Source organism: Geotrypetes seraphini, chromosome 8 (genome assembly GCF_902459505.1).
Source record: "Geotrypetes seraphini chromosome 8, aGeoSer1.1, whole genome shotgun sequence".
In the NCBI taxonomy this organism is placed as follows: Eukaryota; Metazoa; Chordata; class Amphibia; order Gymnophiona; family Dermophiidae; genus Geotrypetes; species Geotrypetes seraphini.
In genome coordinates, this window is record NC_047091.1 from 160,163,372 (window position 1) to 160,179,212 (window position 15,841).

Sequence of the window (15,841 nt, forward strand, 5' to 3'; positions counted from 1 at the left end):
ATTCTTTATGCTTGCTTGCTGGCAGGGAAGCGGTTGGCGAAAGAACTTCATGACCATTCCTCCGGAGCGATGGCTACTTCTTGGGCTTGGCCCAGAGGTGTTTTCCTTGGAGGAGATTTGTCTCGCGGCTACTTGGTCTTCCGAGAGTGCTTTCTCTCCGCATTTCTGCTTGGATGTGGGGGCGCATGTGGTAGGGGCGTTTTGTGCTTCGGTTGTTGCGGAGGCGGCATTTGCTTCCCACCCAGATTGAGGATTGCTTTGCTACATCCCATTGGTCTCTGGATTCATCTGCTGCTGTTGCTAGGGAAGGGAAAATTATGTTCTTACCTGTTAATTTTCTTTCCCTTAGACGCAGCAGATGAATCCAGAGCCCCACCCTTTCTGGATATTGTTTCTCGGTTTTTTCTTTTGCAACTTTCGCAGATTGTTATTATGGCAGGTTGTTTTCTGTATTATTGCATTTTGAGATTTGTTATGGGAAAGAAGTTTTTTACATGCTATGCCTATTGATGGTTATGGATGCTTGGGCAACGAGCTATACTGGATAAACAGGAGGCGTGCCAGCTAATAGGACCACCTGTTAATCAGTTTCTCTATCTCCGCCTGCTGGTAGATGTGGGCTATCCCATTGGTCTCTGGATTCATCTGCTGCGTCTAAGGGAAAGAAAATTAACAAGTAAGAACATAATTTTTCTTTCCTACCTTTATTTGGTAATTTCATCAGTCTCTGGTTGCACTTTATTCTTCTGACTGTGCATCCAATATTTCTTCCCTTCTTTCAGCCTCTTGTATGCTTCCTCTCCTCCAGACCTCATTCCCTCCCCCAACCTTTTCTTTGTTTCACCCTGCCCCATCTTTCTTTCTCTCTCCATGCTCCCTTTCTTTCTCTATTTCTGTCTTTCTCTCTCTCTCCCCATGCCCCACTTTTTTTTTCTTTCACCCTGCCCCCTTTCTTTCTTTCTGGATCCGTCTCCCCCCCCTCTTTCTTTCTTCCTGCCCTCCCCCATGCCACCACCATTGGGAAACATAATGCTGCCACCACCGCTGGGGAAAGACTGCCACTGGCCATCGGAAACAGGCAGGTGCCGAATTCACCTGTTTCTTTTCCTGCGGGCCGATCAACTCTGGCTGCCCGATGTCAATTCTAACGTCGGAGAGGACGTTCCGGGCCAGCCAGGCAGCGATTGGCTGGCCCAGAACGTCCTCTCTGACATCAAAATTGACGTTGGATGGCTAGAGTTGGTCGGCTCACAGGGAAGATAAGCAGGGAGGGAGAACTTGGCGCCGGCTTCTTTCTGATGACGGCAATGGCAGCCTTACCCGGCGACAGCCTATTCCCTGGTGAGTGGCTAGCTGTGCACCCCCTTGGGCCGTGCACCCAGGGCGGGCCTCCCCCCCCCCCTTGGTACGCCACTGCATGCAGCCATGCAGTACTGCCTTTAATTAAGCTTTGGAATTTGCTGCCAGAGAATGTGGTAAAAGCAGCTAGCATAAAAAATTATTATAGTTTACAGATCTTATGCTTCCAGACAGATTTCCTGGCTGCTCAGTGGTATAAATTAACATCTGGCTTTCTCAATAAAAAACCCCAAAATGGTCTTCGTGATATTTGGAGCCTTGAAATAAAGCATCGGATTAATGCATCTCAATTGTCACGAATTTGGACTTGGAGGATGAGATATACGATGTCAGCATCTATGAGACAAACTTGGTTTTTCTTGTTACACAGAGCATTATGGACCCCTGTTAAACTACATAAGTTAGATAGTTCTAAATCTAATAGATGCTGGCATTGTCATCTTGAAGCAGGGACGCTAGATCATTTATTGTTTTATTGTCCACCGATACTCAAATTTTGGAGGTCTATTTGGAATCAAATAAATAAATTATTGGATAATCCAGTAGCTTTAACATATGATACGGTTTTATTTGGTACAGTGATGAGAGCCAAAAGTCAAATTTCAGCTCACAATAATAAACTTCTATTTATAATGACAATTGTTGCTATACAATTAATTTTGAGGAATTGGAAAACTTGGGATAGGCTAAACTATAATTTTTGGTGGGAGTCTTTATGCCATATTTTTAAAATGGAACGGATGTTGGCTGTACAGCAGGGAAAATATAGGAAATTTTCAAAGGTTTGGGAACCATAGATGACTTCTTATAAAGATTGATCTTATTAATGTTCATTTTATTATACACATCCAGGGTGGGAGGGTGGGGTGGGATTTATAAGGTTATTTCTTAAAAGTCATAACACTATTGATAGTCTTTGAAGTTTATAGAGTATTATAATTAAAGAGGTGGGAGGGTTAAAATGTTTATTTAGGTATACTTGTTAGTGTAAAGTGCTTTTATTGTATTATTTTATATATGTTTATTTGTTAATGCACTGTGATTGTTTTTAAAATGAATAAAGTTTATTAAAAACAATAAAACACATATTTGGACAAATTCCTAAAAGTAAAGTCATAAATCATTATTAAGATGGACTTGGGAAAATCTACGGCCTATTCCTAGTATAAGTAGCATAAAACGTGTTGACTGTTTTAGGATCTTGCCAGATACTTGTGACCTGCATTTGAAAGAGGATACTGTGCTTGATGAACCTTTGGTCTGTCCCATTATGGCAATGCTAATGTACTTAAGAGAAGCATTTGTCTCTGGGAAAGGAAAGGAATTTTGAATTTAGTTCACACTTTTTTTTAGTAGTAACTTAAAGTAAGTTTTTATACTCAGGTATTTTTCCTGTCTCCAGAACAGTTATAATCTAACTCTGTACCTTAAGGCAAGAGAGGGTTAAGCATCACAGTGGAATTTGAACCCTGATTTCCCTGGATCTCAGCCCAGTGCTCTAACCATAATGCTACACCTCCACTTGATTCATTGTTTTGAAGATGAAAATCCCAAATCTGTCCAAACTACTAAATACAAGAAATTCCCATATGAGCACTTTTAATGGATTTAAAAGTAATTTATCTTAAGAATGAGGTCTGGTTTTGTCTTGGTGAATGAGACCCTTTGCAAGAAAACAATGAGACCTATCTGGAAACTGCTTAGCTGTGTTCCTTTTTCTGAGTTAGTTGGGGGGGGGGAGGGTCGGAGATTGAATTTGGTCTTCCTGTAGGCTGGATCTGCTCCATAGAGCCACTAGAATGGACAGTGTACTGTGGTGGTTTAACTCTGAAATCTTAGCAGACCTCTGAAAAAATATCCTTGTGGATTTATTGACATGTTTATATTTATTAGGATTTATAGACCACACTTCACTATAACTATACCTTTGTACATTAGAAAGCAAGGTAATTTTGATGCTTTTAAGAAGTTACTCAAAAGACATTATTCTGTAACATGAAATATGGGCATTAAGGCATTTGTGATGGTGTAAGCTGGTCACTTGTTTGTGTTTTTTATATGTATTTTATGTACTTTTTTATTGTGCATGTTTAAATTGTGAGCTGCCTTAGGAAAGGCGGGTTATAAATCAAATAAAACAAACAAAAAAAAACCCATCAATGCAGAAAAGAATACCTCTCCCTATGCACCCTAGCATCCTTCTAGCTTTCGCTGTCACCTTTTTGAGCCCTCGATCCAGGCAACAGTGTAAAAGGCTCCTGCCATAGTCTGCTCTGGATGAAGATTTGGACTCAGGCAGATATTCCATATACTTTGTGTCTAAGTGGTTTTAAAATGATCCCCTATATATCTAACAATGGCACAGTCCATGAGAACAGTTGATAACCTGTTCTTTGTTTACCTTACATTTAATTAGAAGAAGCTTTCAGAAACACTAATCTGTTTTAGTCGTAGAATTCCACACAAACTTAAAAATGGACTCGAAGGCTATTTAGAAAAGGCCAAGTTACGATTCAAGACACACATTTCAATAACTCTAAATATACAAACAAATAAAATGACCTGGGCAAAACAAATGGGTCTTCTGGGAGAAGATATGATGGAGACAAAAAAAAAAAAAGCAGCAAGTTTGTATCTTCAGCAAACTGAGTAGTTTAGCAAACTGAGTAGGTGGAGGAGTGGCCTAGTACTTAGAGCAGCTGCCTTAGCACCCTGAGGTTCTGAGTTCAATTCCTACTGCAGCGCCTTGTGACTCTGGACAAGTCACTTTAACACTTCATTGCCCCAGGTACAAAATAAGTACCTGTCTCAAATATATAAACCACTTTGATTGTAACTCCACAGAAATGCAGTATATCAAGGATATCTTTTGACCATGTTTTCTTTATAGAAGGAGAAACACAGAGCTGACCTCAGATTCAGTTTACAGGAAGTTGTGTTTGATCTACTTAGGGAAAGCTCTTGAACTATATGTCTTTAATTTCTTAGGGTAATAAAGTATGCATGCAATGCAATCATACAAAGACCTCCTTTCTATTTCACCCTGCTTTCTGAAGTGAATATCAAACTGTAGTAAACTGCATAAAAAGGAACTAGAATTTGAAAAGAAAAAAAAAGGATTGTATTTTGTAACAGACATTTAGGGCTCCTTTTATAAAGGTGCACTAGCGTTTTTAGCACGCTACACGGAAAATACTAATGCCAGCTCTATGGAGGCGTTAGTGTCTAGCGCACGCGGCATTGTAGCGCGCGCTAAAACCGTTAGCGCACCTTCGTAAAAGGAGCCCTTAGTTACTACAGATTAGTGGAATGGTTGGAGGCAGGCCAGAAACTTGTGAGGAGGCCCCAAAACCCACCAGCAGACTGTATCTCCTTAAGCTGTATGCAGGCTTACGTATGAACCTCCTCCTCCCCCCACCTCCCAAACACTAGCCCTCGTTGGATTCCACTCCCTACCCTTAGATTAGCAGTGCTAGATAATAAAAAGAAGCATTCCATTGAGTGAGTGACCTAATTTGTTTTGGGGAAGGAAATTTAAGGTAAAGCTGCTTCCTCAAAATGCATCTTGATCTATCCTCTATAATAAAACCCTAAGCGCGCATGCGCACCTAGGGTTTTGTGATAGCTGCCGCCATGCTGTGTCCCTCCGTCCCGAATTCCATTTTGGAACACGGAGACAGGGAACTCGCCGGCGACTCCCCTCCCGCACTCACTCACCAACTGCTGCTGTTGGTGCTGCACCTCTTCAAAGCAGCCTGCTAAGGATCGTGGCCGGCTGTAGGGAACCTCGCAGACCGCTCTGCTCCTCAGTAGCACGTTCCCTCTGACATACGCGATTGTGTCAAAGGGAACGTGCAGGTAAATAATGCTGCTGGACAAGGGGAGCAGGGAAGAGGTGCTGCTGGACAGGGGGAGCAGGGAAGAGGTGCTGTTGGATGGGGGAGCAGGGAAGAGGGACAGGGGGAGCAGGGAAGAGGTGCTGCTGGACACGGGGGAGGTAAAAGGAAGAGAGAAGGGCTACTGCTGGATGGGGGGACAGCCGAGGAAAGAGAGAGACATAAAGAAAGAAAGACAGACAGACAGAAAGCGGCCAAGGAGAGAGAAAGACAGACATACACATCTATTCTAGCACCAGTTAATGTAGCGGGCTTAATGACTAGTCTTCTAATAAAGAGAATAATTCCTGCAGATACAGTGATCCTTGGCCATATAGAATATTAAAAACCATCATACATAGCTTAAAATTTATTCTTGCGTGACTTGAGCTGCTAAAGGTATAAGCTAAGTCCAAATAAATATAATAAAATTTAATTTAAAAATGTACTACAGATCTCTCAATTTGATAAGTCTACAGTGGTGTTTGAGCAGCTTTAACAATTTAAGGCATACAGAATGGCAGATTTAATGTGGGTTTCTATACATTGATGTCTCAAATAGAACTTGGTGCAGATTTTATCCAGAAGCCAGGAAAATTCCATCAAATTGAACCAGACAAAGTCATATGATTGAACTAAGCTTTCTGTACAATATAGTGCAGTAAATTTTACTTTCTTTACATTAAATCATAGCAGTGTTCAGGTCACATGATGTTGAGCCGCTGAGTGGATGTCAGTGGGATGAGCTTCCACGACTCCTCTCTGTTTCTGAGTTCTTTTCCCCCCACTATCAAGACTATCACCTCTACCACCCTGCCGGGTGATATGCCCAGTCCTTGAGAGCGAATTGAGTCGTGACTCTAATGACTTCTAAATTGCCATGCCGAGAGAGAGATCAGACCCACGCTGGAGATCCCAAGATGGTGGATGGTGAGCCCTCCCAGCCGCTTTCGTTCAGCTTGACCTGGGTGGCTGAGATGGTCAATGAAGTTAAAATAATATTGGAAGGATCGCTAACCACTAAGCTGCAACTCATTGTTGACAAATTAGACATCATGGATGCATGCCTGGAGGCCTTGTATGGGGAGTTTTCCACCTACCAACAATGCCTATCCACCCTGGAGGACCACATGCAGTAGTGGGAGAATGATGACCTGGAAAACCGTTCTTGCTGGGGAAATTTGCTGCTGATTGGTCTCCATGAAACAGTTAAGGATGGTGAGCTCCATTCCTTTCTAGAATCATGGATCTCCCGCTCATTAAACCTTCAGCCAACTCATGGGCTGCTTCACATTGAAAGAACCCACAGGATAGGCCTGATGGGCATGTCTAGTTTGAGGGCTTGCTCAGTTGTCTTTAAACTACTTAACTGGGCACACAAACAGGATATTCTCAGGGCCATTCAGACCTTTGGTCCACTCACCTAAGAGAACTCCAAGGTCCTCTGCTTTCAAGACTACTTGGTCACTCTTCAAATCAAAGGTAAGGAATTTACTCCTACCTGCTTGATGCTCTTTTGGAAGAAAATCCAGTTCACATTACTATACCGGGCGCGACATGAAGGAAGATCTCATTTCTTTACTGCAATATCAAAGGCATTCCAATTCGCCCAGACCCTTCCAACGCCAGACTTTCCACCTTGATTATGTTTCAGGACTGCTTCCATTGCTATACTCTGCCAGATGGGATGAGTATAGTATTCATTGTCCAGTTTGTCTTTCAGGCCTATTGTACAGCTTATGTCAGCCTACTGATTCCACTTGATTATATTTTCTTTTTCTTCGGACACCTATCAACTAAAGCCTCATACAATTTGGCTTGGACTTATTATGGAGCTCCCTGTTAGGGATTATCCAATTTCATCTGAGGGTATCCCTAGAGATATATATTACATGGTTATGTATACTAGGAGAGCCCTAAATCGTCAGAAGGCAAATATAGCCTTCTTGCAGGAGACACACTTATTCAGCTAGTGAGCATACCAAGTTCCATAGATGGTGGGTGGCCACTTGTTGGGAGCACCTGCAGACCACCGTAAAGTGGGAGTTTTGATCTTGATTCGCAAAGGGATCTCACTTACAGTGAACCAATATTGCGCAGATCCTGGCGGCTGCTATATCATAACTAAAGTGGTCCTGAATTGCCAAGAGCTGGTTCTGTATAATATATATGTGCCCAATATGTACAACCAGAAATTCTTTACTTCTTTTTTCTTTGTTGAGTTAACATCATGATACTCCTATCCTATTGGGGGGGGTGGCTTTATCTGTGTGTGTGATCCTTCCGTGGACAAATCTCATCCTTTGCCCAAAGATCATATTCAGCCTACTAGGGGAACATAAGAACATAAGCATCGCCTCTGCCGAGTCAGACCATGAGTCCATCATGCCCAGCAGTCCACTCCCGTGGCGGCCCCCCAAGTCCATGACCTATAAGTGATCTTTTACCTAAAACTTTTTATTCCCTAATCATTTAATATCCTGTATAGTAACCCTCTATCAATACCCTTCAATCCCCTTTTCCTTCAGGAAATCATCCAATCCCTTTTTGAAACCCAAAATCGTACTCTGCCCTACCACCTCCTCTGGAAGCGCATTCCAGGTGTCCACCACCCTCTGAGTGAAGAAGAACTTCCTAGCATTCTTTCTGAATCTGTCTCCTTTCAATTTTTCTGAATGCCCTCTTGTTTTTGTTGCCCCGCTAGTCTGAAGAATCTGTCCCTCTCTACCTTCTCTATACCCTTCATGATCTTATAAGTTTCTATCATGTCCCCTCTAAGTCTCCGCTTTTCCAGGGAAAAGAGCCCCAGCCTCTCTAGCCTTTCAGCATATGAAAGGTTTTCCATGCCTTTTATCATCCTTGTTGCTCTTCTCTGGACCCTCTCGAGTATCGCCATATCCTTCTTAAGGTACGGCGACCAGTATTGAACGCAGTACTCCAGATGCGGGCGCACCATCGCCCGATACAGTGGCAGGATAACTTCCTTCGTTCTGGTAGTGATACCTTTTTTGATAATGCCCAACATTTTGTTTGCCTTCTTTGAGGCCGCTGCGCATTGTGCCGCCGGCTTCATTGTTTTATCCACCAAAACCCCCAAGTCCTTTTCCAGTTTGCCTTCCCGCAGTTCCATCCCCGCCATCGGGTTTCCTTTCCCTATGTGCAAGACTTTACATTTCTCTACATTGAAGCTCATCTGCCATTTATTTGCCCACTCACTCAGTTTATTCAGGTCCCTTTGTAGTTCTTTACATTCATAGAAACATAGAATATGACGGCAGAAAAGGGCTGTAGCCCATCAAGTCTGCCCACGCTAATAACCCACCCCCAGACTTCCTCCACAGTTTTAACCCTACTGGAGAGTTTTGTGTCGTCCGCAAATTTTATAACTTTGCACTTTGTCCCTGATTCTAGGTCATTAATGAATATATTGAACAGCAGCGATCCCAGCACTGACCCCTGCGGGATGCCACTTGTGATCCCTTTCCAGTCAGAGTAGTGTCCCTTTACTTCTACCCTCTGTTTCCTGTCTGCCAGCCAATTTCTGATCCATCTGTGCACGTCCCCTTCCACCCTGTGGTTCCACAGTTTCCTTTGTAGGCGCTCATGGGGTACCTTGTCGAAGGCTTTTTGGATGTCCAGGTATATGATGTCTATGGGGTCACCTTTGTCCAATAGTTCGCTTATCCCCTCAAAGAAATGCAGTAGGTTCGTTTGCATGATCTTCCTTTACAGAAACCATGCTGGCTTGTTCTCATCAGATTATTTTTTTCCATATGCTCATTGATACTGTCCTTGATCAATGATTCGGCCATCTTCCCCGGAACTGAGGTTAAGCTCACCGGTCTGTAGTTCCCCGGGTCGCCTCTCGATCCTTTTTTGAAGATAGGTGTAACATTCGCTATCCTCCAGTTCTCCGGGATTACCCCTGTTTTCAAGGATAGGTTGCAAATCTGCCGCAGTAACTCTGCTGTTTCGTCTCTGAGCTCTTTCAATATTCTCGGGTGGATCCCATCTGGGCCCGGAGATTTGTCAGTTTTTAATCTATCTATCTGTTTGAGTACATCTTCGAGGCTTACCTCCATGCATGATAATTTTCCCTCCTGATCCCCCTTGAAGATTTTTTCCGGTTCCGGCACGTTGGATGTGTCCTCTTTTGTGAAGACAGATGAGAAGAACGTGTTTAGTCTGTCTGCCACCTCTTCTTCCACCTTCACCACTCCCTTCCTGTCTCCCTCATCCAGAGGTCTGTTCCGCTCTGGATGTCCTTGACATTTGGAGAACCTTGCATCCTGGTGAGAAAGATTTCACACATCTAATCAGGGCTCATGCATCATTGGATAGACTACTGGCTGATTTTATGTTCACTTTTTTCTAAGATTGAGTCTGATTGGCTCTTTTTGATGTTTTGGATCATGCTATGATCCTGTTTACTTTAAAGTTGGATTCTACTGCTCCAGGTTCCTTTCGTTGGCAGTTCCCACTCCATCTTTACAAGGATTCAAAGTTTCATGAGTTTTTAGGTAGAAAATGGGCTGATTAAAAAATTGTTTCAACATAAATCATAGCAGTGTTCTTTCATTTATGTAGTTTAGCAAGTTCTAATAACAATTGCATAACACTTTTATTTCTCTAGGTTCTACTCACTTTGGACTACAAGAACAGTCATGGCACAAAACAGATCAGTTGCTGTCTTTGCATCCTTGGTTTCATGGCTCCATCTCTCGATTCAAAGCTGCCCAAGTAGTGCAATTGCAAGGCATTGAAGGGCATGGTGTCTTTCTTGTTCGACAGAGTGAAACAAGGCGAGGAGAATACGTCCTAACATTCAACTATCAAGGAAGAGCTAAGGTATTTGCTGTTGTATGATTTCAAAAGGGCCAGTCCAGTAGCTAAGAACAGAGCAAAGAAAAACAATGCATAGAAGGAACTTCCCAAGAAATGATATGTTCATAAGATTAGTCTCTGACATGGGTATGGATATGGGTCATGCATTTGATGTACTACATTTCTGTGGTACAATCCAAAGCAGTTTGCATATAATATACAGGTATTTTCTCTGTTCCTAGATGGCTCACAATGTGTGGGTATTTTTGTAATTGTGGCGATAAAGGGTTAGGCGACTTGTCCAGGCTCACAAGGAGCTGTAGTGGGAATTGAACTCTGTTCTATGGTTCTCAGCCCATTAACCTCCAGATGACCACTCTACTCAGACAACACTTTCAGGGAGCCCGATAAGATGGTGACCGATAGTATTACTTTGAAAAGAGAGGTATAAACAATAAGCATATAATGAGCAGGTTATAGAGCAGCTATAATGTCTATCACCAGAATATTTAAGTCTCTAACTGTTGTTGGCTATGTTGCTACTGGGAAGCTGAACCAGTTGATAGAATGAAAGCACATTGTAGGCCAGTGGTGAGTGGCATGACTGGCATATTTCTAGAACAGAACTCTATACCAGGTGTGGAAGCAACATAAAAAAAGCTTTTATATTGGACATGATGATCATAGTAAAATCATTTTCATCCCTGCTTTCTTGAAGCAGCCCTCCACAATTGGAGCTCTTAAAGTGAGACAAGAAATATATGGAAATGTAGCCAGTTTTCAGCAGGATTACAAAAAAAGGAAAAGGAGAAAGCAGTATTCTCCAGTGAATAATGCCTTAATCTAAACCTTTGTATTTAGCGTAAGACAAAATTGTACATTGCGATCCATTGTGCCATAATAAAGGCAAAACTCAATACATAAACTCCTAGGGCCTCATATTTAGCAACTCCATCCCAAATAAGTCCCACTCGCCAGACTATATCCAAATGTATTTATTTTTTTAAATTTGCTGCACTATTGATTTTTCACATTGTGTATTATGTATCTTTTTATATGTAAACCACCTTAAAACTGTGTAAAAGGCAGTACATATTTCAAATTCACTAAATCAAATCAAATTTCCAGCAGCATTTACCTGATTGTGATTGAAATCCGGTTAAACTGCCTTAACACTATCCAGACAGGTCTGGGCAAAGCCAGGGTTACCTGTTTAGCAGAAATATTTAGTCTGCTAAACAGGTAACTGTCTATATAAAGTTAGGACTGGAAAAAAAATCATCCTTAACTTAATCTAAGTACTAAATAAGATGACAGAGAGTAGCAATCAATGGAGATAGCTCTGAGGAAAGGGATGTTACCAGTGGTGTGCCTCAAGGTTCTGTTCTTGGACCTGTTCTGATATCGCTGAAGGGCTGTCAGGTAATCTTTGCGGATGATACCAAAATCTGCAATAGAGTAGATACCCCGGATGGTGTGAATAACAAGAAGAAAGTACTAGCAAAACCTGAAGAATGGTCTGAAATTTGGCACCTAAAATTTAATAAGAAATGGGTGCCAAAACCTGAAGGAACCGGTATAGTTTAGGGGGTGAAGAACTTATGTGCACGACAGAAAAGCAGGACTTGGGTGTGATTGTTTATGTGATTATCTTAAAGTGGCCAAACAGGTTGAAAAGGTGATGGCAAAAGCTAGAAGGATGCTAGGGTGTATAGGAAGAGGTATGGCCAGTAGGAAAAAGTAGGCATTGATGCCCCTGCATAAGATTCTGGCGAGACCTCATTTAGAATATTATGTAGAATTCTGGAGACCTTCAAAAAGATATAAAAAGGTTAGAGACTGTACAGATGAAAGCTACAAAAATGGTTCGAGGTCTTCGTCATAAGGTGTATGGGGACAGACTTAAAGATCTCAATATGTATACTTTGGAGGAAAGGCAGGAGAGGGGAGATATGATAGATATTTAAACACCTACGTGGCATAAATGTACATGAGTTGAGTCTCTTTCATTTGAAAGGAAGCTCTGGAATGAGAGGTTAAGAGGTGATAGGCTCAGGAGTAATCTAAGGAAATACCCAGGATAGTTGATGTTAAAAATAATTAAAATGAAAAAATGCTGATTGCCACAGTCTGAATATTGACCCACAGAGGAGAGTGTGGTGTTGTGGTTAGATTTAAAGCCTCAGCATCCTGAGGTTGTGGGTTCAAACCCCATGCTGCTCCTTGTGACCCTGGATAAGTCACTTTAATCCTCCTCTGACCCAGGTACAGTATAGTGAGCCTACCAGGACATACAGGGAAAATACTTGAAGTAGCTGTATGCAAACTACTTTGAGTGTGGTTGTATAACTACAAAAAGGTGGTATACAAGTCTGACTGTCCAAATATATGAAAATTTAGATAAGAATGAGTATCTGGAAATTAATTGAATTTTATTTGTTTTTTAACACATTCTTCATCTCTTAGAACAGATACAGAATAAATTCAAAAGACTATTAAACTGTATTAAAAGCATTCTGGATTTAAAAAAGTATAGTACAAATTTTCTATACATTTTTCTGTGCTAGGTTTTTATTTTTCATTCTTTTTTTTAATTTATTTTAGTTATAAAGCTTGATATGCCAGAGTGGTTTACATTAAAATTGCTGTTGGGTACTAAAGGCAAGGCTAGAAACTGAGGAAAAAAATATTCATAGATCTGATTTTAGAAACATTTGTAAGGCACTACACATTAACTTGGGGAAGTCTTATAGATAATTTCTTAAGCCCTGTAATATTTGCTAATGCTTTCTACTTGCATGATTCCTACAGCACTTGCGGCTCACCCTGACAGAAAGGGGGCAGTGTCGAGTTCAGCACCTTCGGTTCCCATCGGTTCTGGACATGCTTCACCACTTCCATTTGTATCCCATCCCCTTAGAGTGTGGCTCAGCTTGCAACGTCAGGCTTACCAGTTACATGGTAGCATCGCCTCGTCTGCAAGGTAGGATCATCGTGTTTGACCATTCAAAAAAAACTTGAAGTAGATGTGTGTACTATTTCTTGATAAATGTGTACTCTGTTTTTATAAACATTTTTTCACACACATTAAATTTCATTCATAAAAAAAATATATATCGTGCTTTTCCATTTAAGAATAAATTGTGCAAGAGGCAATTTGGATATTGCTTCCTCAGCACTTGATTTTTCGGTCACATCACTGGTTTCTAAGATTGTTACCTAGACAACCAGCATCTCCACTCTAGATAATGGGAGTAAAACCTCTGTAGGCATTTTCAAGTGAATGAAGTTAGTCATTCATGTTATGTAGAACTCAGCTCAAATGTATTTGTGTCTGCAGTGTCAATATAATTCAGCGTGAAAAATGTATTCTTATTTTTCACCTGAATGTTCCTTTAGTGCTGTCAGGTATCTAGAATCTTTGGAAAATGTCTATCACTTGTCAAGATTATACTAAAATTCATACTCCCTAGAGTTTTGCTTTGGACAAAGATTACTTATCGTACTACTTAACATAAGTCCTTGAAGGTAGCAGAATGTCTTGATATGTCTTAAAGGATAGTTATACTACTACTATTTATCATTTCTATAGCGCTGAAAGGAAGGGGGCGTACATTTAACATTCAATAGGCAGACCCTGCTCAAAAGAATTACAATCTAAGTTGGACAGACAGACAGGACATTTCAAGGTTTCTGGCAAGAAGAATAACATAATGGGTATAGATTTCTAGTTCAAGTTCAATTTATTTGATACACCGCAAATATAAAACCAAGGTTAAAATCTAAGCAGTGATTGGGAGTTAAGAGTTAAAGGCAGCTTAAAAAAAGTGGGGTTTTAGTCTGGATCTGAACACTGCTAGAGATGGAGAGAAGACGTATTATCTTTGTCAGCTTGTTCCATGTATATGGTGCGACAAGAAAGAAGGGACAAAATTTGGTGGTGGAGGAGAAGGGTACAGATAAGAGGGATGTACCCAATGAACAGAGTTCACAGGGTTGGGGGGGCATAGGCGGAGATAAGCTAGGAGAGATACTGATGGGCTTCAGAGTGAATACATGAGTCAGTAAGAAGAGTTTGAACTGTATTCGGAAACGGATGGGGAGCTAATGAAATGACTTGAGGAGAGGGGTAATGTGAGAATGGGGGCTCTCACAGAATATAAGCTGTGCAGCAGTATTTTGAAAGGGAGAGAGAAGGATGAGCAGGAGACCTGAGAGAAGTATGTTGGAATAGTTTAAGCGAGAGGAAGATGTTATCTTTATTTGATATACCACTTTTCTCTGCAGTACGTTGAATAGTAAGCAGATATAAAGGTATGCTCCTGGTCCAGAGAGCTTTCATTCTAGTTTGATACTGTTGGCAGTGAAAGCAGTGACTTTCCCAAGGTCCTCAGTATGAGAAGCAGGATTTGGGCCTGACATTCATCATTCTTGATCTGCTGCTTTAACTACCAGACCAGTGGCATAGCCGGAAGCCCATTTTGGGGAGCTCGAGTTGGACTGAGGGAGCCACGTATTCTCCACTTGCTACACCCCCTCCTGCATTAAACCATACTTTTACTGGCAGGGATTTGCAAGCCCCACCAGCTAGAAAGATCTGCATGAGTCCCCATATGTGCAGCCAGAGCAACACTCAAGTTGATGGCACTAACACTCTCGCGCATGCTTAGTTCAGCATCAGTTGCTGACGTAAGCATTAGAGAATGACATGAGGACAAATTTTCCCCATCCCTGCAGGAACTCAATTTCCCTGTCCCATCCCTGTGAGTTTTCTTGCTGTCCCATTCCTGTAAGCTCCGTCTTAACCGCAGGTTTTAAAGTTTTTGAGGCTTGTGCAGATGAGGACACAGCTTGCAGGAATGGGGCATGGACAAGAAAATAACACGATGGAAAAATGAATTCCCATGGGGATGGGAAAAATTTGCCTCCTTGTCAGTCTTTAATAAGCATGTCTGCATGTCTGCATCGGTGCTGATACTTAGGAACATAAGAAGTTGCCTCCACTGGGTCAGACCAAAGGTCCATCACACCCAGCAGCCCGCTCCCGCAGCGGCCCATCAGGTCCATGACCTGTATAATAATTCTTTGTCTGAAACCCTTCATTCCCTTCTATCTATTAACCTTCATAGTCCTATCTCTACCCCTATCTGTATCCCTCAATCCCTGAGACCTTCAGGAATTTATCCAATCCCTCTTTGAAACCCCGTAATGTACTCTGTCCTATCACATCCTCCGGAAGCGCATTCCAGGTATCCACCACCCTCTGAGTGAAAAATAATTTCCTAGCATTGGTTCTGAACCTGTCCCCTTTCAATTTCTCTGAGTGCACCCTTGTTCTTGTGGTTCCCAATAGGCTGTAGAATCTGTCCCTCTCCACCTTCTCTATGCCTTTCATGATCTTGTATGTCTCTATCATGTCTCCTATGAGTCTCCGCTTCTCCAGGGAGAAGAGCCCCAGCCTTTCTAACCTGTCTGCGTATGAAAGGTTTTCCATACCTTTTATCATTTTTGTTGCCCTTCTCTGAACCCTCTCAAGTATCGCTATGTCCTTCTTTAGGTAAGGTGACCAATATTGGACACAGTACTCCAGGTGTGGGCGCACCATCGCACGATACAGTGGCATGATGACTTCCTTCGTTCTGGTTGTGATACCCTTCTTAATAATACCCAACATTCTGTTTGCTTTCTTTGAGGCTGCTGCGCACTGTGCCGTTGACTTCATTGTTGTATCCACCAGCACACCCAAGTCTTTTTCAAGGTTACTTTCCCCTAGTACCGTACTT

General features: G+C 41.9%; 1 protein-coding gene across 8 annotated transcripts in view; it reads left to right on the forward strand.

The window, feature by feature from the left end:
- Window positions 1-15,841, forward strand: part of SH2B3 (SH2B adaptor protein 3) — a 284,404-nt gene that overhangs the window by 242,662 nt on the left and 25,901 nt on the right. For all 8 annotated transcript variants that reach the window (XM_033955826.1, XM_033955829.1, XM_033955827.1 and 5 more), the window contains 2 exons: window positions 9,868-10,082; window positions 12,870-13,041. In XM_033955826.1, the coding sequence (XP_033811717.1) occupies window positions 9,868-10,082; window positions 12,870-13,041 (387 nt within the window). The remainder of the gene's footprint in view (window positions 1-9,867; window positions 10,083-12,869; window positions 13,042-15,841) is intronic.